Here is a 26083-nt window from a genome sequence, read left to right on the forward strand (position 1 = left end):
AACATGATGACCGTAGCGGCCTTGAACTCAAGGTTGGTCAATGAACATTCCTGGAACAGATGGTGTAAAATGTGTCTTTTTTGTGTGTATGTATGTTGTTTTTGTTTTTTGCTTTTTACTATTAATAACCCACATTTTGACTGTGACTTACAATTAAACATTCACACAGATACGAAAGGTTGAAGACCTTAAAAAAAACAGTAATAAAAAAGTGGCATGTCAGAAACCTTGCTTACTGCATACAAGTTATAATTGTATAAAACTTTTTAAAGCCACAAAACAATGGTCACCCATTTTCTTTAAGCTGCTCTCAGCTGCTATTGGTGGCACACATCTTCCTGAATCTCCATCTAAAATGTGAGTGGTTGAACTGCATTGTGGGTAATGTGGTGTGTTTTGCTTTGACATGAGACATGGGCTGTGTCACAAAATCACTCCCTACTTCCACATACGGGGAGTTTAATGTAGGGCACCATATAGTGAATTTATTGTGAAAGCATTTTTGGACATTTTGGACACTACCTTTGTCATTTTCGAAGGTAGTGTCCGAAAATGTTCACCATATGGTGCCCTACATTGAACTCCCCATATGGGGAGTAGGGAGTGAGAGTGAGTGATTTCAGACACAGCCATGATGTGATTACTACATCCTTCTGGAGATTGTTCAGATTTAACTGATATCGTACAGATACTCTCATTAACTGTTTTATTTCTGCAAATTACAAAGCACTGTAGAATATAAACTGCTGTTGAGTAACTCCTTATAGTCACTGCTGTCTGCACTTTGAAGAAAAAAGTTACTTTTGGCTTCTTCTTCCATTGTTTACCCAGACTTTGCTGAGATAATGGTTAATACCATTCAATGTACATTTACGCAAACAGGCCCTGATCTCTGAGCACCTTTTTCTCTACAGTTCTGACAGTTTAAATCTCTTTACAGAGACTTGGATCTCCACGGATCCACTGGCAGATCTGAGCGTATTTGAGAGGTGTGATCCTCACTGCAACATTAAAGTCCTTTTCGTCTCCTCCCTCAACATCCACCCACTGATGACCTGCAAACACCCCGATCACCCTCCTCTGCCACTTCCCTTTCTGTTCCTCTTCCTGTCTCAGACGAATGTAAACACCAGCGCCCATCGCCCCGGGCTGTGCGTCGCAGTGCTGATACATCAGATCGTTTGACTCCTTTGCCACTGAGCAGAAGCGATAAATGACCTTTTCGTCCCCGTGCCCGTCCAGCAGGCTCTTATCAGCGTCAAAGCCTGAGAAGTGGATCCGTGTCAGGGGTGCAGCAGCAGGTGCCACCCCAAGCTCCATGTACCTCTGCTTGACTGGTCGTCTCAGCTCCAGAAGGGCGTAATTATAGTCAGAGGAGACAGAGTTGTTGGAGCTCATGCTGAGGATCCATCCCTGAGGGATTCTGGTTTGCTTAACTCGGGTCCAACGAAACACAGGCTGCTTTCCGGTTTCAGTGCTGCGTCGTATACGACTGAGGGTTCTTAGCTTCCTTCTTCTTCCCTCAAATCTATCAGTTACTCCCTCCTTACCACCTCTTCCCCCTCTATGTCTTCTGCCTGCTCCTCCTCTTCTCCCTCTCTCTCCATCTATACTATTCTTCTCCTCACCCCCTTCCATCAGCTGCTCCTCAGCTTTTTCCTCACCCCCACTTCTTCGTCGCCCTCCTCTCCTCCTGCCAAACCTTCCTCTTTTAATCTTCAGCTGTAAAACACCCACTTTAAGCTTCCTGGAACTCTCCAGGTAGTCTTTACCATCGTGGATGCAGCGTGCTGCTGTTAGCACATGTTTTGGAGATATCAGGACTCCAGAGCAGCCTGTGGAGAGGCGGACGGCTGCGGAGAACGGGTAGTTGGTGATGAAGTGGGAGTCCGAGATTACAAAACGTCCATCTACTCCGTAAACCTGTCGTTTCCTGCGGGTATGAAAACTTGTGTGTGCTCCAGATGTCATATTGAACCCCAGCAGACTGACATCTGTATGTGTGCGAGTGCCATTTTCATACATGGTTTCATATCCCAGAATCCTCTCTTGCTTCACCTGATCCATCGGTGGTAGGCTGCTTTGACACTCTATTCCACAAATTGTGGTTCCTTTGTCTTCTTTTTCCTCCTTTCCTATGAACAATGGCGTGTTTACAGGTGCTGTGTGTCGGACTAACAGCTCCGGGAGGCTCTGCCTCGTCCACCGGTACACATCACTTCTCTCATTCTGACCTAAAACAGCAGACACTGTCAGGGCAGCTGCACAGAACAGCACACACATAACATATCTGAGGTCCATCCCTATAAAAGCAGAGAACACGGAAATGATTAAAGGGACAGTTCACTCTTTCTGTGGCTTGCAGCACTGTGTATCTGTTTAATTCTATTGTATTTGAAAGCTAATACAAAACTCACAGAATAAACCTCACTGTATGCTAGGGGACAAATAGCCAGCAGATGGCGCACCATCTTAATGTATAAACAATTAAATGGCAGCTAAATGTCTCTAAACTTTTACTGCAAAATTTACCATAATAGTTCAAAAATAGCATTATTACATGCAACACAAACATCCTGATATTAATATCATCTATGATAAGGCTGCAGTAGACAGCTTGGGTGATGAAGCGTTATTTAATGATAAGAAAAAAATACAATAAAAACATACATAAAAAATAAAAACATAAAAAGTTTAGAAATCTAAAATTAAATTGGTGAAATCATGCAAGTCAATGCAAAATATTCCTACCTGCAAACATTCAGAAAATCTCCTCCAAAACCTTCAGAAATTGTGGTTTTCATTCATGAACAAAACTCCAAAACTTTCAGCAAATGTTCCTAATTAATAAAAAACTTCCCAGCACGTAGGTGCCATCATTTCCTGGGTTAGACCAAAAAAAAACTGAAGTGCAAGGAGAGGCTGCGTGCAAGGTTCTCATAGAAATCTACATCCCACTCTGATGTAGAGGAGTGAGCCAGCCCAGCAGCATGAATGAAGGTTTTGATCATGTGACGACATCACAGTATATATAAAAAAAAAAAAAAACGAGGCCATGTGCAGTGCTATTTTTCCCGGATTCTGCAAATGTTTTCATTATCAAACAGTGACAACATTCAGCTGGAAGTAAATGAATTTAGAAGGAGAGCTATTTACAGACAAAACGATCATTTGACTGCATGTTTATTCGGTGCTTTTGTGGTCAAAGGTGTGAGTTTAAATTTATGTCAGATGGTGTTTGAACGTGCACAGAGAGGATGTGAAGACCACTGACTTACTGCTCCATGCAACAGGAGCTCATTCATGCATGAAGCAGAATATACAAATTCAACTGATCAAAAATAGCCATGCCATGCAGAGACGGGCGGCAGTGATGGAACAAGTCATAATGTGTGATTTTACTGCATTTGCACCAGCATTATAAATTCCTTCCTCTTTGCATCAAGGCAGAGCATTTTGTTCCAGTGACTGTGCAAGTTTCTATCATCATTTTGTTCAGTGCACCACACAGAGATTCTCAGTCAACATGGAGACAGCCAACTTCACTGCAGTCACTTCTAACATGTCCTCCTCTGCTGCTGGACATACTCCTCACCTCGCCTGGGTGTCCACCGGTCTGGTCCCTGCAGTGCTGATGTCTTTCTGCTTCCTGCTGGGAGTTCCTGGAAACATCGCTGTGATCATTCTCAGACCTAACTGGCAGCACCTGTCCAGTCAGAGTCAGAGTTTGATGCTGAATCTGGCTGTGTCAGACCTGTTCTGCCTGCTTCCTCTTCCCGTGTGGATATACGCATACCTCTACAGCTGGACCTTTGGCCTTGTGGCCTGCAAGCTGGTGACATATTTGATATATTGCTGCGTTTATGGCAGCATGCAGACTGTGACAGCAATGAGCGTCCAGCGCTACCTCCTGGTGGTGCAGCTACAGCAGAGGTGTTTCCAGCTGGTAGGAATGAAGAGGCTGCTGGTCCTACTGTGGCTGGTAGCCGTGATCCTGTCCATCCCTGTTCTAGTGGTTCGACAGCTGACAACAGTTCAACAACAGATACATTGCCAGGAAAAGTACTCTTCTGATGCCCAGCGGCTGGCTAAGCTGCTAACAGAGACCATAGTGGGAATTTGTTCAGTTACTATTGTGGCATTAGCATACCTCTGCCTCCACAGGAAGGTGAACCAGGCAGCCCTGTTCAACAATCCACAAACAACCAAACTGATCACCAGTATCATCGTGACCTATGTTGTCTTGTGGACACCATATATTACCATTAATGTGTTGGCTGTGGCAGCTGTTGCTCTTGGGCATGAGGGGCTGTTGAAGTTTTATACGGATACATGGAGGATAACTGGAGCTGTGACATTTGTCAATAGCTGCGTAAATCCGTTACTGTATGCATTTACTTCTTGCAACATATGTACAATATGCCAGAAACCTAAAGAGTTACTTCAAAAACTCAGATTTCCACAAATTCCACCTAGGCCACAGGAGAACTCTTAGAGAGATAACTGTGAAACTAAAAACATATCCTTTTAGTCTGAAGATCCAATTTGCTGTGCTGACACACACAGGCGCAGATGAATTGACTATTCAGTAAAAACTACATTATTGTGCTTAAAATATATTTTACATCTAACATCACTTTCTAAGTATGGAAATTGGATGTTTTAAATTTTCACATCCACAGAGCTGGTGGTGTGATGCTTTCAGTGCATGAAGCAGAATATACACATTCAACTGATCAAAAAATAGCCATGCCGTGCAGAGATGGGCAGCAGTGATGGAACAAGTGATAATGAGTGATTTTACTGCATTTGCACCAGCATTATAAATTCCTTCCTCTTTGCATCAAAGCAGAGCATTTTGTTCCAGTGACTGCACATTTTCTATCATCGTTTTGTTCAGTGCACCACACAGAGATTCTCTGTCAACATGGAGACAGCCAACTTCACTGCAGTCACTTCTAACATGTCCTCCTCTGCTGCTGGACATACTCCTCACCTCGCCTGGGTGTCCACCGGTCTGGTCCCTGCAGTGCTGCTGTCTTTCTGCTTCCTGCTGGGAGTTACTGGAAACATCGCTGTGATCATTCTCAGACCTAACTGGCAGCACCTGTCCAGTCAGAGCCAGAGTTTGATGCTGAATCTGGCTGTGTCAGACCTGTTCTGCCTGCTTCCTCTTCCCGTGTGGATATACGCACACCTCTACAGCTGGACCTTCGGCCTTGTGGCCTGCAAGCTGGTGACATTTTTGATATATTGCTGCATTTATAGCAGCCTGCAGACAGTGACAGCAATGAGCGTTCTGCGCTACCTCCTGGTGGTGCAGCTACAGCAGAGGTGTTTCCAGCTGGTAGGAATGAAGAGGCTGCTGGTCCTACTGTGGCTGGTAGCCATGATCCTGTCCATCCCTGTTCTAGTGGTTCGACAGCTGACAACAGTTCAACAACAGATATATTGCCAGGATAACTACTCTTCTGATGCCCAGCAGCTGGCCGTGCTGCTGACAGAGACCATAGTGGGAATTTCTTCACTTACTGTTGTGGCATTAGCATACCTCTGCCTCCACAGGAAGGTGAACCAGGCAGCCCTGTTCAACAATCCACAAACAACCAAACCGATCACCAGTATCATCGTGACCTTTGTTGTCCTGTGGGTACCATATATTACCACTGATCTGTTGGCTGTGGCAGCTGTTTCTCTTAAAAATGAGGGCCTGTTGAAGTTTTGTTCATATGCCTGGAAAATTACTGGAGCTGTAACATTTGTGAATAGCTGTGTAAATCCGTTACTGTATGCATTTACTTCCCACAACATAAACACCATGTGCCAGAAAACGAAACAATTATTTCAAAAACTCAGATTTCCACAAATTCCATCTAGGTCACCAGGTATCACTATGGATACAGGACAATAATAGAACACTTAGAGATAACTGTGAAACTAAAAACATGTGCTTTTACTCTAAAGATTCTGATTTCCTGTGCTGACACACACAGGCGCAGATGAATTGACTATTCAGTAAAAACTGCATTATTGTGCTCGAAATATATTTTACATCTAACATCACTTTCTAAGTATGGAAATTGGATGTTTTGAATGTTCACTTCCACAGAGCTGGTGTGTGAGGAAGCAGGTTATACAAATGCAGTACCTGATCAAATATTAGCTGTGCCATGCACGGTCCAGCAGGCCCAATGGCACACATGGTTACTTGTGATTTCACTGCATTTGCATGAGCATTGTGAATCCCTTCCTCACTGAACCTTTGACTGCGCATCATCACTTACTGCATGCACAACACTGAGATCTCTGCAAGCAAGCGTATGGAATGGAGCCATCAGACTACACTGTGGATGTGTCGAACATCTCCTCCTCTCCTCCTCGTCTCGCCTGGGTGTCCACCGGTCTGGTCCCTGCAGTGCTGCTGTCTTTCTGCTTCCTGCTGGGAGTTTCTGGAAACATTGCTGTGATCATTCTCAGACCTAACTGGCAGCACCTGTCCAGTCAGAGCCAGAGTTTGATGCTGAATCTGGCTGTGTCAGACCTGTTCTGCCTGCTTCCCCTTCCGTTGTGGATATATGCATACCTCTACAGCTGGACCTTTGGCCTTGTGGCCTGCAAGCTTTTGACATATTTGATATACTGCTGCATTTATGGCAGTATGCTGACTGTGACAGTGATAAGCATCCAGCGCTACCTCCTGATGGTGCACTTACAGCAGAGGTGTTTCCAGCTGGTAGGAATGAAGAGGCTGCTGGTCCTGCTGTGGCTGGCAGCTGTGATCCTGTCCATCCCTGTTCTAGTGGTTCGACGGCTGTCAACAGACGAAAACCCGACACAATGCTGGGATCACTTCTCCTCTAAGGCCCAGCACCTGGCTAAGCTGCTGGCAGAGACCATAGTGGGAATTTCTTCATTTTCTGTCATTGCATTAGCATACCTCTGCCTCCACAGAAGGATAAACCAGGCAGCCCTGTTCAACAATCCACGAACAACCAAACTGATCACCAGTATCATCGTGACCTATGTTGTCCTGTGGACACCATATGTTATTGTAAATGTTCTGGCTGTGGCAGCTGTTGCTCTTGGGCACGAGGGCCTGAGGACGTTTTATATGGATACATGGAGGATTACTGGAGCTGTGACATTTGTCAATAGCTGCATAAATCCATTATTGTATGCGTTTGCTTCTCAGAATGTGTGCTGTGTGTGCCACAAAACCAAACACTTACTACAGAAACTCAGATTCCCACAAATTCCATCTAGGTCGGCCGATATCACCACGGATACAGACCATCAATAAGACGTAGGGCCTGGCACTAAAAGAGTTGTGGTTCAATTAAAGATTCAAGAGGAAGATTGCATGATACAAAATGTGTGCAGGCTGTAAAATAATGCAAATGCTTCTTACTGATCTGTCTTGGCATCTTTAGTGGGAGAGATCCGGTCGGATAGGAAGAAATAATTAATAAAGACATTCGATAAATGTTTGCATTGGACTTCATCCAGAGATAAGAACGAGCAGCTGTCTCCACGGTTTAACTGTGCTCCTCCTTAAGTAACATAAACAGATGATTATCTTTTCTTTTGACATTTTTCCTACATGTTCTTTGGGCTGTATAAAACAACTATACGCTGTAACATATTCAATATTATAGAAATATTTAAGCTTTTAAAAAGAACAGCTACAAAAACATTTTTTCATAGAACAGATAGGATGATGAGTGGGGGCAGACCGGGGCTTGTTGTCACATGGGTACGTTGTCACACTTGCAATAACTTGACCACAAAGGGGGTCTACTCAAAAGTGGAATACTAGTTTTGTGCTTAAACATAATGTGATGTCACATCCTGTCTGGGAAAAACAAAGCACACTGTCAACTGAACTTTTTCTAGCTAAATTTAATTTGGAATATTAATTAAACTGAAGTGTTCTTGTTTTATTTATGCCAAACATGTGTGACGTATGCTGTGACAGCTTACCCGCTAATGGGGCAGCATGTCACATGTGTGCACCCCCTATTTAAATGCTGATAAGTCTGCACAGAAAAGAGATATTGAAATGAAATGAATACAAAGTTTGTGCCCAAGACTTTGTTCTTTCCTTTGGTAAGTATTTTTTAACCATCTGATGAACTAATGTTAAGACATATAACAGAGTGTAAAAAGTGTGACAACAAGCCCCGGTCTCCCCTATTTCATTCAAATCTGTGCTTTAAACTGCATTATGTAGCCTAACTGGTGCAGACTGAATTTCTCTCCATGCTGAAACTCTTCAATGTTTTTAAAACACACAAACCATGGCCACAAAATGTCAATATGACACATGGAAGAAGCACAAAATAACACCACACCTCTGTCTGCCTGAATGTAAGGTGGATGTAAGGAATGTAAGGGGGATGCTAGACTGTATCATAATTGGCCTAAATCAGGCTGTTAATATAAAAATAATAAGCTTTGAATAACCTGGGAGTTGATTTTGTTTAATTTCATCTTGCTGTTGATTTTCAGCGAATGATTTAAAAGCACTTGTGAATGTTATCTTTTGATTTTGGAACACATTTCAGTACTTTATATAGCACAGAAGTTGTGAGTCCAAAGACAACTTCCACAGAACTTCTTTGTTGATGTTGAAGGTTTCACTTCATTTTCTCAAGAAGCCCCTGTGACTCCATGTATTCACTGTACAAATAATTCTCTGTAAAGCCCTGTATTGGTGTTTAATGATGTGTCTCATGATATTTTGCTTCATCTGTGTCTGCATCTTTTCATTTTCTTTTTCCCTCTACAGTCCGAATTTGACCTCTTGTGCTTTCTTTTCATTAACTTACCGAGGCACTGGAACTGACACTGATTTGTTCAGCGACCTGTAGGTGATCCGAAGGGAGGGGGGGAGGTCTTCCTCTATGCAGTGTAGGACCTGGACTTTCTCTTGGAGTGTCTCCGCTGGTCTCGCCTTCAGACACAGAGGAAATACAATCAGTTCTCTCCTCAGGCGTTGTGGACAGCAGTGTGTCAACAACTCTTTTTTAGTACAAGACTCTGTCTAGACATCACTGTTAATAAATCACATCCATACAGAGGGTCAGGACTACTGCAGGAGTTTGTGTGTGTGTGTGTTCTGTTTGTGACTCAGTATTTCTCCCAGCTGTTCCTTTGGGCCCAGGCAGGGTTTACTCTGGCCTGTTTTCAACAACGAAAGAATAATTTTCTCATGCACGGATGACTTCCCCCCCAGATTCACTGTATTTACTCGTGCCAAGATGCTCACTGTAGCACAAACTATTAGTCACTGAAGGGGTATCTTGACCCCTGGCAGACAAAAGAACACATCAAGACGCTGTGTCACTTGTAAATGTCTCTAAAGTCTTGTGTTTGTTTATATATTTGAAATAAAATAAAGTGTATTATTTGTGTGTTGTCCATACACCAGCCAATGAAGCTCGGTCAAAGTCACACCAAACATAAATCGTAGCGTAATTATGGCAATGATGCCTATAAATCAAGAGTTAAGCATGATGAACAGTTACAACTCACCACAAAATCCATCCAAGGAGTACACAAAGGCTGTGCCTGCTTTTGCTCATCAATAACATGACATTCAGGAATTCAGAGCCTGCTGGCTTTGTTGCCAGGAGCTGGATAGAGGCGGCTCATGACTAAAGTCAGCAGCCGGTTAGGTTAGCCTATCGCAAGAAGACCCAAAACATGGAAACAACTATGAACTAGCTCTTCTCATTTGTTTGTTTTAAATAGTGTTAGCTGCCGGCTTAACACAAAGATTGAAAATAATAAAGGAAACCACTAACTCTAGCAGTGGACACACAACGCAACACATTGTAGTACTTTAGGCATCACAGTAGTGTCTCCCACTTAATACTGTCCAGTGCTTTTATCAACAAGTCCTCACAAAAAACTGCCACATTTGTTGTTGTTGTTGATGAAGAAAAACACTGTGCCTCTGGTATGGTATGTAATGACATAAGTACATGTTAGCTAAGCTAGCCAAATGCAGGTTGTGGCTTAAAAAAGGAATCTGTAAACATCTACAGCACATTTTGAACTTAGAACAGCAAAAAAAAAAATAGATAATTTAATTATCAAAATGTGGGAAGAAAGTGGTCAACTGTGGTCAACATGACTCATTGAAAATAGTAGGCAGGGTCCGGCCTTTGGAGAACTACAGATAACAGAAATAATATTCCCCTGAGATGGTGATGACTCATTGTTGCTTGTTAATTCCCCTCTTCTCACGCATCTAGGATTTTCTTTCTTTCTTTCTTTCTTTCTTTCTTTCTTTCTTTCTTTCTTTCTTTCTTTCTTTCTTTCTTTCTCACTGAAGTTGGCAGCAGTGATTTCCGTGAAACCAGGTGCAAAGAGGACACGGGGAGAAGAAGGTTTACCTTGGCTTCTCACATCTCTCTGCGTGTCTTGTAATACAGCTTTTCTGATTCCCTTCCAACCATAATCCTTAGTTTTCTTAAAGGGATTCTGCAGTTAAAGCACCGTGTTCAGGCTCTGTGTGATCTGCTGTTTCTGATAACGTGGCCTTGGCATGGCCTAACATCTCCAGCTCCAAATCAGCAAAGTAAATCCTGATTATTTTTTCTTCTGCAGTTTGTTTGAGGAGAAACATTTGTGGAAAGTATCTTGAAATGATTGTGTGTTTGTGCTCATTCATGTGCAGACATGTCACTGGGTGAGTTGTTTTGAGCATTCCAAAGAGCCATTAAGAGTGCACACACTGAAATGATGCCATGACGTGTCAGCATGCCTGAAGCCTGAAGTAACTTGGATGTATGGTGTATTTTTTTTTTTTTTGTAACAGTATGCAGAAAGTGAAGTCATGTGACCGGTACACAAAGTGAATGTCAACATAATGCACACATGTGTTGCAGCAGTCATCAGTGCAGCAGGTGGTGGCCTCAAGGTGCCAATACAAACAACTGGAGTGATGGTTAAATAAAAATGCTGCGGACACGTATGCAGTGACAGAACAAGGGGTGATTGATAAGTATGAGGCCTCAGGGAGAAGAAGCCATTCTTCAACATGGACTCCATGACACGCATACATGGGCTGCATCAAGTTGCAGGGAGAGTAAAGCTTCATTGCATGGGGCTGCATGGAGCTGTGCATAAGAGCAAAATCCAGTTTCTGCTGCTGGAACCAGGGATGACCCACATGTCAGGCATTGTATCTGACCTCTATGATGTATCTTGTGGGTGGTGGGCCCACATGGCCACTCCTCACTCCCTATTATGGGTTCTAGTTTCCCTGTTCTGGGCAGGGTGCTTAATCACTTCATCCCTTTCTTCATCAGAGGTCTGTATTCAGATCAAAATCGTCTGGATCATCACGCCAGACCTGTTTGCCTTGGGAGGACTTATAGAGGCACAACATTTTAATAATGATACTGCTCATATAATCAGCACATCATCTCTGAGTCCTCTCTATCTTTCATCTTAGTCGGTAGAAGTGACACTTTTGTGTATGAAAACAATAGTTTCTGAAAAGCTGTGTTCTTTTGAGCAAAGGCTTAAAGGTTTAAATGTGAAAAAGAAGGACGACTAATCATACTGCAGTTATGCAATAAAATCTGCACATACCCCCGAGCATCTTTATCCAATTATATTTTTTAACTGTAGGTCACACGAGCTCAAAGCAAACGCATCCTAATGTGCTCCAAAATTAAATGAAGAAATCACTTTAAGTGGCTTAAAGATTTGCCATCTTGGTGTCTTACTGCTGTGAAAAGCAACGTTCTGATAAACAAGCTGACGTGTGCAGCAACTGTCATCAGGCCGTCGCTCCAAATCCGAACAGATGTGTGTGTCTGCAGAGCTGTGTGTGTGTCAGTGCTGGTTGTTGGTGGGTGTGTTGGTGTGTTGGTGCTATGTGTGTTTTCCTCTCTTTCAGTAAAAGTGTGTGGTCCATACATGGTGTTTATAGTATGTCTGCCATGGGATTGGGCCACCAGTTTGCGCCCCTGTTGTATTTATGTTCTTTTATCGCTAAGCATTATGCACTGTAAACACGAGCACCATGTGTTTACCAGTCAGACGGCGCTGCACACTGAACACATGTATCACAGTGCTGCAGCTGTATCTGCACTCACATCAGCATTTCACCAACAAATCCCTGACCCACCTCCAACCTGATGTTTTGGATGTGAAGCTATGAGCCCACCCAAAAGTCAGCAGACACACTCACTATTTGTCTTGTGGTTAAATTGTTAGTTTTGGAATGATCTGTAAAAAAAATACATGTGTGTGTTATGTTCATTGTTTGTTTTCTTTTGGCAATGCAGTGTACAGTTTGTCTCTTTTGCTTGGAAAACATGGCTCCGCATGTGTTTGTTAATGGCTGAAAATGCTGATTAAGCCTCATCACTGTGTAATAAGTCATGGTAAAAAAAAGTTAATTGGATCTATATTGGTCTCACTTCATCAGCTCTCATCAAACTTTGAATTACAAACTCTTGGAAACAAAGTCAGTGCATCATATTTATACCAGATGTACTAATTGTATTCCATAAGAAAAAGGGGGATTTTCATGGAAACTAATCTAGAATTAAATCCACATAACATTTGGTTACAGTTAAAATTACTCCACGGGCTAATATTGTTCTTGGATCCATCATATTTAGGTGGTTTCTTTCACGAAGGCGAAGTGGGGATTATATTCTTAATACACTTTAACAGATTCTGATATTGTGTGTGTGTGTGTGTGTAGTTATCTTTGTGAGAACCATTTAGACGTTTTAGACCATTGAAGTGGGGCCATGTTTGCAAAGTGAGGACATGTTGGCCAGCACCTGCATCGGGTTTCTACGGTTACTCTGGCTTTTTCTTTAATACTAAAACCTGCATGCTAGTCTAGGGACTCTAAATTGGCGAGTATGTGAGTGCGATTGTTTGTTTCTCTCCCTATTTTTGCCCTCAAGAGATGGGTGACCTGTCCAGGGTGTACCCCAACCACTCTCCCCTTGACAGCTAGAGGCACAGAATGCCCTCAGAAAGACAGCTAAAGTGTGTGTGTGTGTGTGTGTGTGTGTGTGTGTGTGTGTGTGTGTGTGTGTGTGTGTGTGTGTGTGTGTGTGTGTGTGTGTGTGTGGGCCTTGCTATAGAAGAAATGAATTTTGTTTCTGACCTTGTCCACTCCAGTTCATTGCTTTCATGCCTTCTGTCTGCTTGTGCAACCTGGAAGTTTGCCGGCCGCCGTCTACTGTAGCTAATACACTGCCTGGACATCTTAACTACAAATAAACTTAACTGTCCCTTTAAATTGTGTTTTTTTCTGCAGGAACTAAATAACATGTTATGAGCAAGACTATGAAGATTTAGTAGCTCAAAAGTGATGCTACCTCACATCATCTGTGCAAAGTATGGACGGTTGTGCTGCACTGTAATCTGGCTTCAGACATGACGCCCTCTGACTGCTCCAGCTGTCAGATTAGAACATGACTTGGCAGGAGATCCTCCATGTTTCCAGGCTGTGCTGTTTTTGTTTCAGCCTCAGCAGATGAAGGATGCACCTTTTACAGAAACGTTGCTGTTCAGGTTTTAATGTAAACCATTGCCACATGTCTCTTTTATAGGTCTATTAATGCACACTGGCAGGCTTATGTGAGTTGTTGAATGTAGCAGTGTGAAATATAACCATCAGACTTAACTCTTAATGGAACTAGATTTATTCGTTCTCATCTTCCTTTTCTAACTGCGTTTTTGGCGACCCCTCACCCATCTTTGTGTTCTGCGGCGCTGTCACACCATGCTACAGGCTTTGGCAGCCTTCCACTTGTTAAAAGGAGCTGGATTCAAACCACACTCAGCTGTGTGAGATAGTGGGAGACATTTCAGCCAGGGTATGGCTTCATGTTGAATACATAATGACACATGGATAAATCATTCACCTCTCCACTGTATGTTTTTCTCCTTCTTTATCATCTTTGTCTCCATCTGGATCTATGTGTATGGAAAAATATAGTTATCGTATCCAAGTTGCACAACACGCAAACAGCTACTTCCACAGTCAGGAATGACTCCACAGCACTTCTCATTCGATTTTTATTTGCAATTTCCCTGTCCTTATGTGACTTCTGCATGTCCAGACAATAGCTGATAATCCTCCCATTTACCATGACTGCCAACCACCTGCAGGCTGTAAATACCAAACAGAGGTTATCATGTGGCTGATAGTCCAAACAAGTGTTTGTTTCTGCAAACTGCAAAAGCATTTGAAGAAACTATTTGATGTCATCGTACTCAGTGGAAATACAGAGGATCCAGTACTGCACCATCAAGGACAGCCATTCAGAATTTGCCATCTCTCCTTCTGCCACACAGTCTGATAGATTCAAAATGAAGACTGGAACAAATGAGGCAAACCAGGCTTTGGCCTCCATCTACCACCCCTGCAGCAACACCCTGGTCTCCACAGACCCAGCAGACCTTGATGTTGTTGTCTGTTGGACGATTAGTTGCAACTACTTCTTTTTTGTCTCGAACTGAAAGCTAATGGTGCTGCTAACTAGAAGGCAAGTGCCTGCCTAACTTCAAACTACAGCAGCAACAATGACTCTGACACTATCCACCAAAGTTACAAGCGTTGTGCATTTTCAGTGACAATAAAAGCCAGAATAAGGATGGATTATTGGGTTTAGATTAATCATAAGATCATGGTGATGGGCAGTGGTTGGAGAGGCCACGTGTGTGTTTTTTTGTGTTACTGGCCCACAGGGTAAATTCAGCAGCTAGCTATTTTCAACTCTATGCAGCACTCTTGTTCACATGAGGCTTTCTTTTTAATAAATAAATAAATCTAATCTAATCTAAAAAAGGATTAATTTGAATAAATCTACCCAACATTTTTGAATGTTGGGTAGATTGCTACAATAAAAATATGACTTACTGACATTAAAGCCGTTAAAGTGTCCTGTGTGTGTTAACTGTGCGTTAACTGATTGGACTGAAGGAAAATAAAGACTGGATTTATTATTCAATCTGTTAAACTAAAATTGAACCAAATGTGCACATTTTTACAGTGCTGATCGATACTTGAACTGTAGTTACATTAAGCTTTGTTTTTGTTTGTTTTTGTGAGGAATAACAGTGAAGTGGAACAGCAGCTGTTGATCTTAATCTGACCATCAAGATATTTGCACATTCTCATGATTAAATTCCATAAAAACACCAGCAGCCAGCTGGCAGCAAACTTTGAGTGGTTATATTTTGAAATATGCTGGAGAGTGACCCAGACTCCCAGAACTAGCTTGACAAAGGTGTGATTACCTAATTACACTTCTCACTGAGTGATACTCAAACAAAGACATAAAGCAGCATTTAAATCTACTGTTGGAATAAACAATGAAGTATTGGTCCAGCTCAGCATGCAGAGAACACACTCCAAAGCCATTTACTGTATGCACACGCATTCTTCTCTCTGACCACGGTCTACCTTGAAGTGTCAGTTCTCTTCCTGCACTGATTATAAACACACAGCCGCTGTTTATGAGCCAACAATGAGGATTCCAGTCTAATAAACACTTGTCATAAAACACTGATATGGACCGAACGTTTCCAACGGCAGTGATGGTTAAAAGAGCTTAATATGAAATGCACATTGTAATGGTCGTTCATTAACATTTAACAACAAGAAGGACTTGCAAACACACACTTTGAAATGAAAAGTAAGACAACGACCTCCACAAACTGCAGCAAGCTCACATTTAGCATTAGCATTAAAGGTAGGGTTTCGCGTTAAAACGAAGAATATGAATCATCTGTGGAAGCTATAAAACGCTAAAAACATCAGCCAATCCTCCGGGTGGACCCTGCGCGGAGTATTGGCTGGTTGTCACTCTCTTCCTGCTCTGTGTGCACCAGAGAGGTACGTGCATGATGGCCGAAGTCACAGACCGCAGCTCGTCTTCAGGTAATGTGATTGGGAGGCGTGGCTTCGGGGTGAGCTCCGAGAGAAAGGGGCATGTGTTTACTTTCGAAATCTGCCTGACTCTCACTGAGTTTTCAAAATCTCCTACTCCTCTCCTACCTTTAAGAGCAACACGTGAGTGAAGCAACACATCCTCTCGAAAAAAAATGTCATTTGGCCAACTAGATGTGACATTTAACAGAAGATATGATTGCATTTGCCCAACATCACCCGATCATGTGACCCATACAGCTGCAAAAGTCTAAATAAATAGGCTGGTTGGAGATTGTGGGGCTACATGTGATGCTTCAAACACCTTTACTCAAGAGTCTGAGGTTCACGTCCCACTGATACCACAAGCTGTCGGCCATATGGCTTTGCCATGCAACCATCAAACCTAAAATACGTTAGCTTGTAAAATATAGGAACAAATCTATGCAACATATTAAAAGAACCAATTATTTTGAATGTGAATGTTTTTACTCTCAGACTAATGATGCAGATTTTTTTTGTGTTTTTAACACATGTGCAGACACAAACTGAGGCTATATGCCATATGTGTGTAGCTTGTTAAACCTGTACCAGATCCTTGTGATGCTGTAGATGTTCATTTTAATTGGACTAATTAGTCATTCAATAAATGCCTTTCTCAGTACATGGCAGAGAAAGTTTAAAACAAAGTAAAGAAGAAAAGACTAAAGGCAGTCCCGTGTAAGGTAAAAGGAGAAAGCTGCGGTGGGCCCATGTGTGTGATATCAGGCTTGGACGGGTTGAGGTGGTGACGTGGTCCCTCTCGGGCTTGAGTTTGCAATTTTATTTCAGGCTCTTCATCATCTATCCACCTCTGCTTCTAATGTTTTGTTTATGCTTCACCCCCTCCTCTCATCCCTTCCTTCTCACCCCACCCCGATGTCCAACTCATCATCCAGCTCTTTTATTCCACTCTCATGTCTCTTCATCCAAGACCTCAATTACACATCTGTTAGACAATATCCTCTTCCCTTCCATCACCCACTGCTCGGTGGGAGAGTGAGAGGAGTGCACCTCACCCTAAATCACAGAGGTCCATGTCGAGACAGAAGACTGGGGCTCCACCCTGAACCTTTCATGACAGAGCAAAGCGCCAAATGACCGACCACGGCACAAAATTACTGCCACATCACCTGCAGCTGCAGCTGCAGCTCGCGGAGGGCTTCACCAAACCGAGCCAGGGTGGATTTCCCTCCATGAGTCTAACGCAGACTGATTGCTTTTACATGTAGGGTGTGACTGCACATGTGCTTCTATTTTTCTGTGCCATTCCCACATACTGAGTGAATGAAGCTGGAGATTATTATTTTTATTTTTTAGTTTCAGTCATCATGGTAGCTAACAGGTTGCAGATGCTTCAGAGGAAACACAGTGCAAATATCATCTTTCACATGCAGAAAAATCCAGGCAGTCGAGATCACAAACAGACACACGCATACACACAAACAGGCAGAACATTTCTGCGTTAGCACACTTTGTGGCTATAAATCATTTTGCAAAGTCAAAACAAAGCTCAGCCTTTGCTTCATGTAACTAGTCATCTGAGTCATCTGCCCCACAGAGGAGGAACAGGCCGAGCTGTTGCTATATAAAAACGCTGACACAGGTCAACAACAAAAAACACTGCAGAAGAAGAATGAAAGTTTATGAGGTCACCGCCTTAATAAATGCTCCCGAAAGCATCACTCACATACGATCCATATGATCACAGAGAGAGAAAAATGATTGATAAGCAGTTTGTGTGATTCAATCATAGCTGCATGTATTTAATTAAAGCATTTTACCCAATCAGCTTCTAATAACTGAAGCACGATGCACTGAATTAAAGGATAAAATGACCTAATTTGGCTCTTGAGTGACAGTGTTTACCCAGTGCAGCTGTATAAATACATGTGTTTCTGTGGGAAACTGAGGCCAAGAAGAAAAGAGAACGTGCTCAACTGGTGTGAAAAGAGCGCCACCTAAAGGAGATGAATGTACTCTGAATGAAGAGAGACTAAGTGGGCTTTTCTTTCAGTGCTCCTGCAGATGGCGCTGTGACGCCTTCTTGCTGTTGTGGCCTTTGTTGGGACTGGAGAGGGGTTTTCCAGTTTCCTCATGAAATTGAGAAGAACAGAGAAAAACACAGTGAGAGTGAAGCTGAAATTTTGAGTCCTTTCACAGAATCAGGAACACATTTCTAGTTTAGTGTAATGATTTCCAACCTCCTCAGCTTGTTACCCTTTAAACAACACTATTGTGTTCCTGTAACTCCATCCACCACTAGATGCTGTCTCTCAAGGTTATGAACTGAACTTAAATATCAGTGGGTCAACATGAAAGACAGTTAGGCCCCAACCTCAAGGTATAAATAAAACGTGTAACTGTTGGATGCTGAATACTGCAAAAATAAAGGGACCGGTATATTTTAAGCATCATTTTTGTGCATTTATTGGCATCAGTAATCCACCTAAAACCAACATCCCCTGACCTCTTCCAAATTCAGACTTGATTCGGGACATGTATTCCTGTTTACTTCTAGTTGTTTGACTCAAACACACACGCGTGTGTGTGTGTGTGTGTGTGTGTCGCTCGCACACACACACACACACACACACACACACAATATCACTGTGGTATTGGTATCTCAAACCACACTATCATTCAGGAAGTTGTGTCACAGAACGATCGCTTCCTGTTTATTCAAAAAACTTGCTGAACTTCGTCATGAGAAGTCGAAAAAGCAGAACAGACTGTCAGAAAAGTGGGGGTGCAGTGGCAGAAGGTGGAAGGATTGATTGTGTGAATACCAGAGGCTGCTTTAAAACATTAACTTTTCCATAGTTGCTGGAATAATCTTTTTGCTCTTGCTGAACAACCTTTTGCATTTACAGTAACAATCTTAGTGTGCTTGCTTGAGCAATACACATCTGAAGCTTGCAAGCAAACAAGTGTGGTCAGATGGTTATTACTGATAAACACACAAGTGCCTTGCACAAGATAAAACACAAGAAACTCTGCAGACTGTACCTCTACTGCACTATGACTGTCTTCCTTTCATTAACATAGTCCCAGTTGGAGGATCTTTTCAGAGCTTACAGTGCAGGGCATGCCAGCGAATCTCATTAGTGGCTGTGGAGTTTAGTGGGGGGGGCTTACACTACTGAGTGTGCTCTCAGGGGTTGAGCAAGGTCAACAAAGGTCACATGCTGGGGTCAAGGTGAGAGGTGAATGGAAAATATTGCTTCAAGGTTCATCTTTGCCTGGACACAGGTCTATATCAGTCGTGTCAAAGTGAAGCGCGCCGAATACTGAGACTTTCAAACCGAGCAGAAAAAGAAAGAAATGTAAAATAGTAAGAGAAGACAACAGATTCCATGGCCTAACCAGCATGAATCTGGACGTTGTGTTGATCCTGAAGCTGAAACACAACAACAACAATACAGCAGCACTGTCGAAACACGTAGATATGAAGTACAGCTGAGATGGCGTTCCTTGGATGACAGGAGGTAAATCTTTATTGTACAGTAACTCTCCCATGGACTGAAATATAAATCAGCTTTCACCCTTTTCTTGAAGTTTTGTGGTTTATAAAAAAAAGAGAGAAAGAAAAAGAAATCCAGTTGTGCTAAACTGAAAACCATCTGTGCTGCTGCCAAGTAAAAGCAAACATGTCTGCTAAAGGTGCTAGTTTGAAACAAAGTCGGCATATTTCGCTGTCAGTCTAATTCGGTGGACCATGTAATGAGCGCAACAGTAAATCTTTCCTACTAATGAAAATCCAGACGGAAGCGTAAAAATAGTAGAAGCTGATAAAGAGGCGAGGTGGGACTGGAGGCACGTTCGCCAAACGTGTTCACTCTAATCTCTTAATGAACCTCCACGTGTAGTAATGTTGAAAATGGGAATGGGAGAGAGGATATAAGGGTAAAAAAAATAGGGCTTGAAGGATCGGCTAGGAAGGAACGATGGATTGATAGCAAAAACATGGAGAGGATAATTAGAAAGCAGGAAGCATTCGACTTTAGAATGAAGCTCCTGCATTTACATCACATCTGCCTGAATAACTGGCGCAGGAAGAGACGGACAAAGTGGTCGGACAAAATCACTGACTTGCACTGATGTCTTTTCCAATATTGATGCATGTAAATGCACCAATTTGTCTCCATGATTGATTTGGCAACATGACAAAGGGTCTGTCTGAAAATCCCCTCGACAATCCCCTGATGTCGTCAGACACTGGTAACCAAGCCGGTGTCATCCACTTGACAGGTCAGAGGTCAGGTAAGTCCTGTAGCTGCTGGGGTAAGTATCCCAGGCAGTAAGCCTGACACTGAGCCAGTTGGTGAATGGGGAGAGTAACAAGCATGACTGACCTGATGTCTTGAGTCAACCTGCAGAGCTACACTGTGGAAATGATGAGCAGCTATGTTTTTATAAAATATGTTAAAGTTTGCATTGCAAAGGAAAATACCTTTTAGTGAGACTGCTGTTGAAAAAGAAGCAGCAACTAGAAGTGAACATGGCTGGCTTCATGAACAAAAGGCAATTGAGTGGCTCAAATAATGACAGATAAGCATAAAAACCAACTTCATAGTGTTCATGTTGTAACTGTGCAGCTTGGCCTTCACATGTAGGAGCTGTTGGAGGTTGTCTTGAGAAACTCCTTGAGCCAATTCTGATTGTAAAATGTGCTTTATAAATAAATAAAATAAATTGAACTGACTTGTCTTTACATTCTAAATTCATTACTTCTTTGAGTAAAACCTTTGAAACTTAAGGTCTGAGCATGCACACCTCTGTCTTACTTCTTCTACGTGTGTGTGTGTGTGTGTCACTGCACATAGAGGGTAATCTGTGATAAGCTGGTTTATAGGCTCGTCTGCAGTGACGCAGATATATGCACTGACAGATTCTCCATGACAACCTGCCGGCGGAAGATGTGGCTCTTAGCCTACATACCGACAGACAGCTCACATAGTATTTATTCTATTAGATAACACACACACACACACACCTGTTATGTATTCTTACACCTTTGTCTGACTACATCCATAAAAAAGAGGAGAGGGCCTAATTATGAGGGGTGGGCAGAAAAAAATAACACCTCTAGAGGGCGTGCTAATGCATTCTCACCCTCACCTGTGAGTGGGAAGAATAGTTCAGAAATGAATGGTGTAAATGTGTGCATCAGTTAAAGAGAGATCATATGTATTACTGTGCATGACGCGCAAATTTCTGAATAATTTCTTTCTTATGTTTCGACACGTAAACAAAGGAGAAGTGAAACTCTAAAGTTCTGATAAGCACAATGTACAGCAATTGTGCAGTCGTTGTGTGTCTGGTGAAGAAGAAAAAAAGAAGAAGAAGAAGAAGAAGAAGAAGAAAAAGAAGATGAGCAGCGATAAAGGTCTTGGTTGGGGGTCACGGTCCAATTTGACTTCTCTCTCTCTCTCTGTAACGCCTCTTCTGCAGACACGCCTCCGTCTTGAAGCTTGCAGTCACTCAAACGAAACTATGGGAAGTGTGGGCAGCTATTAGTAGGTGTGTGCTGTCAATCAATCCGTCCCGCCTTAACGCTCCTCAGACGGGAAGCGCACTTCTCACAACTTCTCCAGCAGCTGTAGAGTGGGTCCTCCGCGGCATCACGCAGAATCGCACAGCTTCAAACGGCCAAAATGTAAAGGATCGGCATCCGTACACCGCTTTCTGAAAGTAGGTGTGCGTCAGTTGGAGACGTGCGGTGGTCTTTAAACGATGTGTAAAGTTCTTATTGCGCAGCATGGATGCGCAATAATCTGTGCGTAAAAGTGAGCCAAAAAGCGAGGACAGAAGTAAAACTTGTGCGGTGGATGAGATGGGGTTTTCTCTGAGGATATGGATACATCAGTGAGTCTTTGGGACGTCGAGACAAGTTGACACCGAGAGAAACAACCGCTCTCCAGAGTTTGGCGACAGAGACTGGGGCAGAGCGGAGCGCGCAGTCGGGCAGCAGATTCTGGACAAGCTCAAGAATTTGCCTGCAGACTTTATGTAAGAAGTAGGACAACACCGCCCAACTAGTTCTTTCCGTCAGACGTAGAGACGTTTTGTCGTGCAGCATCTTGTTGTTATGATAGACTTCAGTTTTGAAGGGTCAATTCTAGAGAACGGTGCCGCCAGCCGATGCCACTGTTCCAGCAAGAGTTAGTGGAAAGTTTCGTGGTTTACACGCTGCTGTCTACCTCTTAGCAACATGGACGAGATACTCGTGTCTGCTGCGGCCAACAGCTGCTCCTCGGACGGGGAGAGCATCAACCTCAGCGTGCTCAACTGGGAACAAGTGCAGCGGCTGGACACCATCCTCACCGGCTCCATCCCTATCCACGGCCGGTGGAGCTTTCCCACGCTGGAGGTAAAGCCACGGGATATCGTGAAGGTGGTGCGGAGCCGCATGGAGGAGAAGCATATACATGTCCGGGAAGTGCGACTGAACGGATCCGCGGCCAGCTACGTGCTGCACGAGGACAGCGGTCTGGGATGGAAAGATCTGGACTTGATATTCTGCGCAGAGTTGAAAGGAGAGATGGAGTTTCAGGTAGTGAAAGATATAGTCCTGGACTCTCTTCTGGACTTCTTGCCCGAAGGAGTGAATAAAGAGAAGATCACACCAGTCACCTTAAAGGTAAAAAAAAAATATCCTCACATGCATATAAAGCAAGACACATTTGTCTTAATGATTTTGGCTTGTGTGTGTGTGTGTGTGCATATTAAGATCTTTGAAACACATTTCCATTTATAAATGCAGCTAATTATCAATTATCTTACAAAAACAAGATTAAACTCTGCCCTGAATGCATCAAACTAGCACACTGATATAATCCCTCTAATAGTAAAAAGGTTGGTTTCCAATTCAAAGAGGATTCTGTCTAATCCAATTGGAGTCGGATCCACATTAATCAGTCGGGCCTCCAGTTACCTGGATACCAAGGACTATCCAGGCTACTAATGGCCAGCCAACAAATGTGATCAGCAAAACATCAGACCAAATTTTTATCTGCTGCTAATAGCATTAATGTGGAGATGTGGATGCCTGCTTAAGACTGCAGTTTTATTTTTGAACCACAATCATGAACATATCAACATTTCAAGAAATGCATACATTGCAGCTGTGAAACGGAGGAAGAGCGAGGAGGAGGAGTTGATTAACATAGTGAAGGTCTGTGTGAGAGGGCCTGAAAAATGTATATACTCAATTTATACTCCCACACCTTTTGTTAAATGAAGAATTATTCTGTGTATGTATGAACAACTTCAATGTTTCTCTGATGACAGCTCATTTTTTGCTCTTTGTTTCTAGGAGGCCTACGTCCAAAAGATGGTGAAGGTGTGTAATGACTCTGATCGCTGGAGTCTCATCTCTCTTTCCAACAACCGCGGCAAGAATGTGGAACTCAAGTTTGTGGACTCTCTTCGGAGGCAGTTTGAGTTCAGTGTCGACTCCTTCCAGATCCGCTTGGACTCACTTCTCCTCTTCTATGAGTGCTCTGAGCACCCCATGGCTGCCACCTTCCATCCCACAATCCTCGGGGAGAGCGTCTACGGTGACTTCCCCACTGCGCTTGACCACCTGCGCAAGCGCCTCATCTGCACGAGGAGCCCGGAGGAGATTCGAGGCGGGGGCCTGCTGAAGTACTGCCACCTGTTGGTGCGGGGTTTCCGTGCAGCTTCTGACGCTGAGATGAAACTGCTGCAGCGCTACATGTGCTCGCGCTTCTTCATAGACTTTTCGGATGTGAATGAGCAGAGGAGAAAGCTGGAATCCTACCTGCAGAACCACTTTGTGGATCTGGAGGACAGAAAGTACGACTATCTGGCCACACTGTATGACGTCGTGCAGGAGAGCACCGTGTGTCTGATGGGACACGAGAGGCGTCAGACGCTCAGCCTCATCTCATCACTGGCGCTTCGTGTCCTGGCCGAGCAGAACGCCATCCCCAATGCTGCCAACGTCACCTGCTTCTACCAGCCAGCGCCCTATGTCTCAGATGGCAACTTCAGCAACTATTACGTGGCGCAGGTTCAGCCCGTCTACTCCTGTCCTCCTTCATCACCTCAGCAGTACCTTCCTCCTGTGCAACATCCCATGTACGCTACCTGGTTGCCCTGTAACTAAACCTTGTGTGCAGCCATCCTTTTTTCGTGTAACTGGTGGAACTCACACCACCTTGAAAGGGGTGATTGACGATCTTTCCATTCCTTCCATGAGATGGGAAGTTGAAGGAAATGAGAAGAAAGAGAAACAGGAGACAAAAGAGCGAAGACAAAAGAAGATAATACAGGAAGGAAGGGAAAATGGGGACAAGGAACTCGGGTGAAGGCGGTGTGCCAGTGAAAAGCTTTCTTCTTGGTTAAGGTGCCACAGTCAGAGGAGGAGCTGAGCACACAAAAAGAGAGAGAGATGCCAGAGCGAGACAGGGAGGCTAACCTGTCAGGTTAAGAGTTTGTTAAACCGAACCACAGCTGAGCCTGGAAGTCATCCGGCTCACAGAAGCTCACATTTGAAATGCTGAACATGTATTATTATATCTTTTCTTCACATTACAAAAAAAAAAAGACGCTCCAAAACTGCCACAAAGAGTCACAAATGCAGATATTTTCCATGTGCACTGTGTGTGATTGTGTGCGAATATGTGTGTGTGTGTGTGGGTGGGTGGGTGGGAATAACTCTTCACAAACAATGCAAAAACAAAAGGGGAACTGGATACTGTTTACACATCCAAAGATCTACTTTGATATTGAAAGTTTTTCGGAGGAAAAACAAAAAAGAAACAACAAAACAATGCAGGAATATTTTTAAGTGCCTAGATAAAGCCTAAAGGGAAAGAGGTTCTTCATCATAGGGGACTATTGAATTGACATTTTTAAGGTGATAATGAATGTAATGAGGAGAGTCAGAGGATTTACCAATGCTGAGCAAGGTCTCTTACACTGAGGCAAGGTATTTGGACCTTTGTTACTCTGCTCTCATAACAGCAGTCCTGCTGGATGAGTACACATCCTGATTACCAAAGAGGAAGCAACTACATAATCTCATCATCTGTAGAAGTGGGTGGGAGTCGGATTAAAAAAAATGTGTTTTTTTTTCAAGAACTGTACACACAAATGAAGAGATTTGGCTGCATTAGGACACATAAGAGCAAAGATAGGGTGGATCGATGCAACAAGCAGGCGTCACAGAGAGCAGATAATCTAATCATTTGTTGGGGTTGCAAGAAAAAGCAGTTAAAGTCAATGCAAATTAATGTTTCAAATACACCATTCAAGCTTATTTAAAATGCCCCGTGATATCTTCTTGAATGCACTGCAGTTGTGTCTGTTAATCGGTGTAATGATGTGATAGCTAGTGTTTATTGAGCACTGTAAATGATACAAGCAACAATATGGTGCTATGTGAATCACCATGAACTCTACAGCTAAAAAGATGTCGTCTATTTCCAAACATGACACTGGAAAGTTTTAATGCATTCAAAACCTTTCATTTTATAAATTCTTTGTTTTAATGAACACATAAAATGATCATTTTTAACCCTTTCTGGATGCAGTGTAAAGGTATTTTGTCATAATTTATGCACTAAATCAAAGTGCAGGATTGTTCAGCGGACAGAAAAAAAAACTGATTTGGCCACAATGCAAGTTTGATTCTTTCTTCCAGCAAACATTTTGATCTTTGTGAGTAAATGATATAGGAAAATGTACAAGTGAACGTAGTCACATGGATGTTGGAGATTTTTGTGATGATCATGATGTAAAATTTTCAGCTGTAAACGTGCAACACATTCTATCAAAACATGTCAGATCTCCTATTTTTCTATCAATCTCTATTTTTGTACAGTTTGTGTTTGGCTGATGTAGCAGAGTTTGTGTGTGTGTGTGTGAGCGAGAGAGTGTGTGTGTGTTTTATTTTGGCTGATGAAGAGCACCCCAGCACAGACACAGTGAGAAAATGAACTCCTGTCGGCTGTGGCTGTGCTCTGAGCTGTTTATGGATTTCTGTTGCTGTAAAGAGATTGTTTCATTGTTGCTTTATTGTTTGTCCTGTTTGGACGTGGAATTAATGATAATTGTGTTCAAGTTCACCAACTTGATAAATAAAAGGATAAAAGA

The 26083-nt window shown here is 42.9% G+C and overlaps 5 protein-coding genes across 5 annotated transcripts; 4 read left to right on the forward strand and 1 right to left on the reverse strand.

Moving 5' to 3' along the window:
* Nucleotides 1-615: 615 nt before the first annotated feature.
* On the reverse strand, nucleotides 616-2950 carry LOC114428797 (serine protease 23-like). The gene is made up of 2 exons (XM_028397503.1): nucleotides 2752-2950; nucleotides 616-2303 (listed from the first exon to the last, which is right to left on the reverse strand). The coding sequence occupies exons 1-2, from the start codon at nucleotides 2759-2761 to the stop codon at nucleotides 925-927; spliced, it is 1389 nt and encodes a 462-aa protein (XP_028253304.1). The 5' UTR covers nucleotides 2762-2950; the 3' UTR covers nucleotides 616-924.
* A 576-nt stretch (nucleotides 2951-3526) lies between these two features.
* LOC114429075 (leukotriene B4 receptor 1-like) lies at nucleotides 3527-4495 on the forward strand. The gene has a single exon (XM_028397925.1). The coding sequence runs from the start codon at nucleotides 3527-3529 to the stop codon at nucleotides 4493-4495; it is 969 nt and encodes a 322-aa protein (XP_028253726.1).
* A 432-nt stretch (nucleotides 4496-4927) lies between these two features.
* Nucleotides 4928-5911, forward strand: LOC114429076 (C-C chemokine receptor type 4-like). The gene has a single exon (XM_028397926.1). The coding sequence runs from the start codon at nucleotides 4928-4930 to the stop codon at nucleotides 5909-5911; it is 984 nt and encodes a 327-aa protein (XP_028253727.1).
* A 414-nt stretch (nucleotides 5912-6325) lies between these two features.
* LOC114429077 (C-C chemokine receptor type 2-like) lies at nucleotides 6326-7300 on the forward strand. The gene has a single exon (XM_028397927.1). It carries the CDS (start codon nucleotides 6326-6328, stop codon nucleotides 7298-7300), a length of 975 nt encoding a protein of 324 aa, XP_028253728.1.
* Nucleotides 7301-21549: 14249 nt separating this feature from the next.
* On the forward strand, nucleotides 21550-24137 carry LOC114429024 (terminal nucleotidyltransferase 5A-like). The gene is made up of 2 exons (XM_028397870.1): nucleotides 21550-22601; nucleotides 23277-24137. The coding sequence occupies exons 1-2, from the start codon at nucleotides 22173-22175 to the stop codon at nucleotides 24090-24092; spliced, it is 1245 nt and encodes a 414-aa protein (XP_028253671.1). The 5' UTR covers nucleotides 21550-22172; the 3' UTR covers nucleotides 24093-24137.
* Nucleotides 24138-26083: the final 1946 nt, after the last annotated feature.

Source organism: Parambassis ranga, chromosome 24 (genome assembly GCF_900634625.1).
Source record: "Parambassis ranga chromosome 24, fParRan2.1, whole genome shotgun sequence".
Lineage (NCBI taxonomy): Eukaryota > Metazoa > Chordata > Actinopteri > Ambassidae > Parambassis > Parambassis ranga.

Coding starts and splice junctions, on each gene's coding strand:
- LOC114429075 (XM_028397925.1), top strand. CDS start 3,527: ATGGAGACAGCCAACTTCACTGCAGTCACTTCTAACATGTCCTCCTCT.
- LOC114429076 (XM_028397926.1), top strand. CDS start 4,928: ATGGAGACAGCCAACTTCACTGCAGTCACTTCTAACATGTCCTCCTCT.
- LOC114429077 (XM_028397927.1), top strand. CDS start 6,326: ATGGAGCCATCAGACTACACTGTGGATGTGTCGAACATCTCCTCCTCT.
- LOC114429024 (XM_028397870.1), top strand. CDS start 22,173: ATGGACGAGATACTCGTGTCTGCTGCGGCCAACAGCTGCTCCTCGGAC. Junction 22,602..23,276: donor TCACACCAGTCACCTTAAAG/GTAAAAAAAAAA, acceptor CTTTGTTTCTAG/GAGGCCTACGTCCAAAAGAT.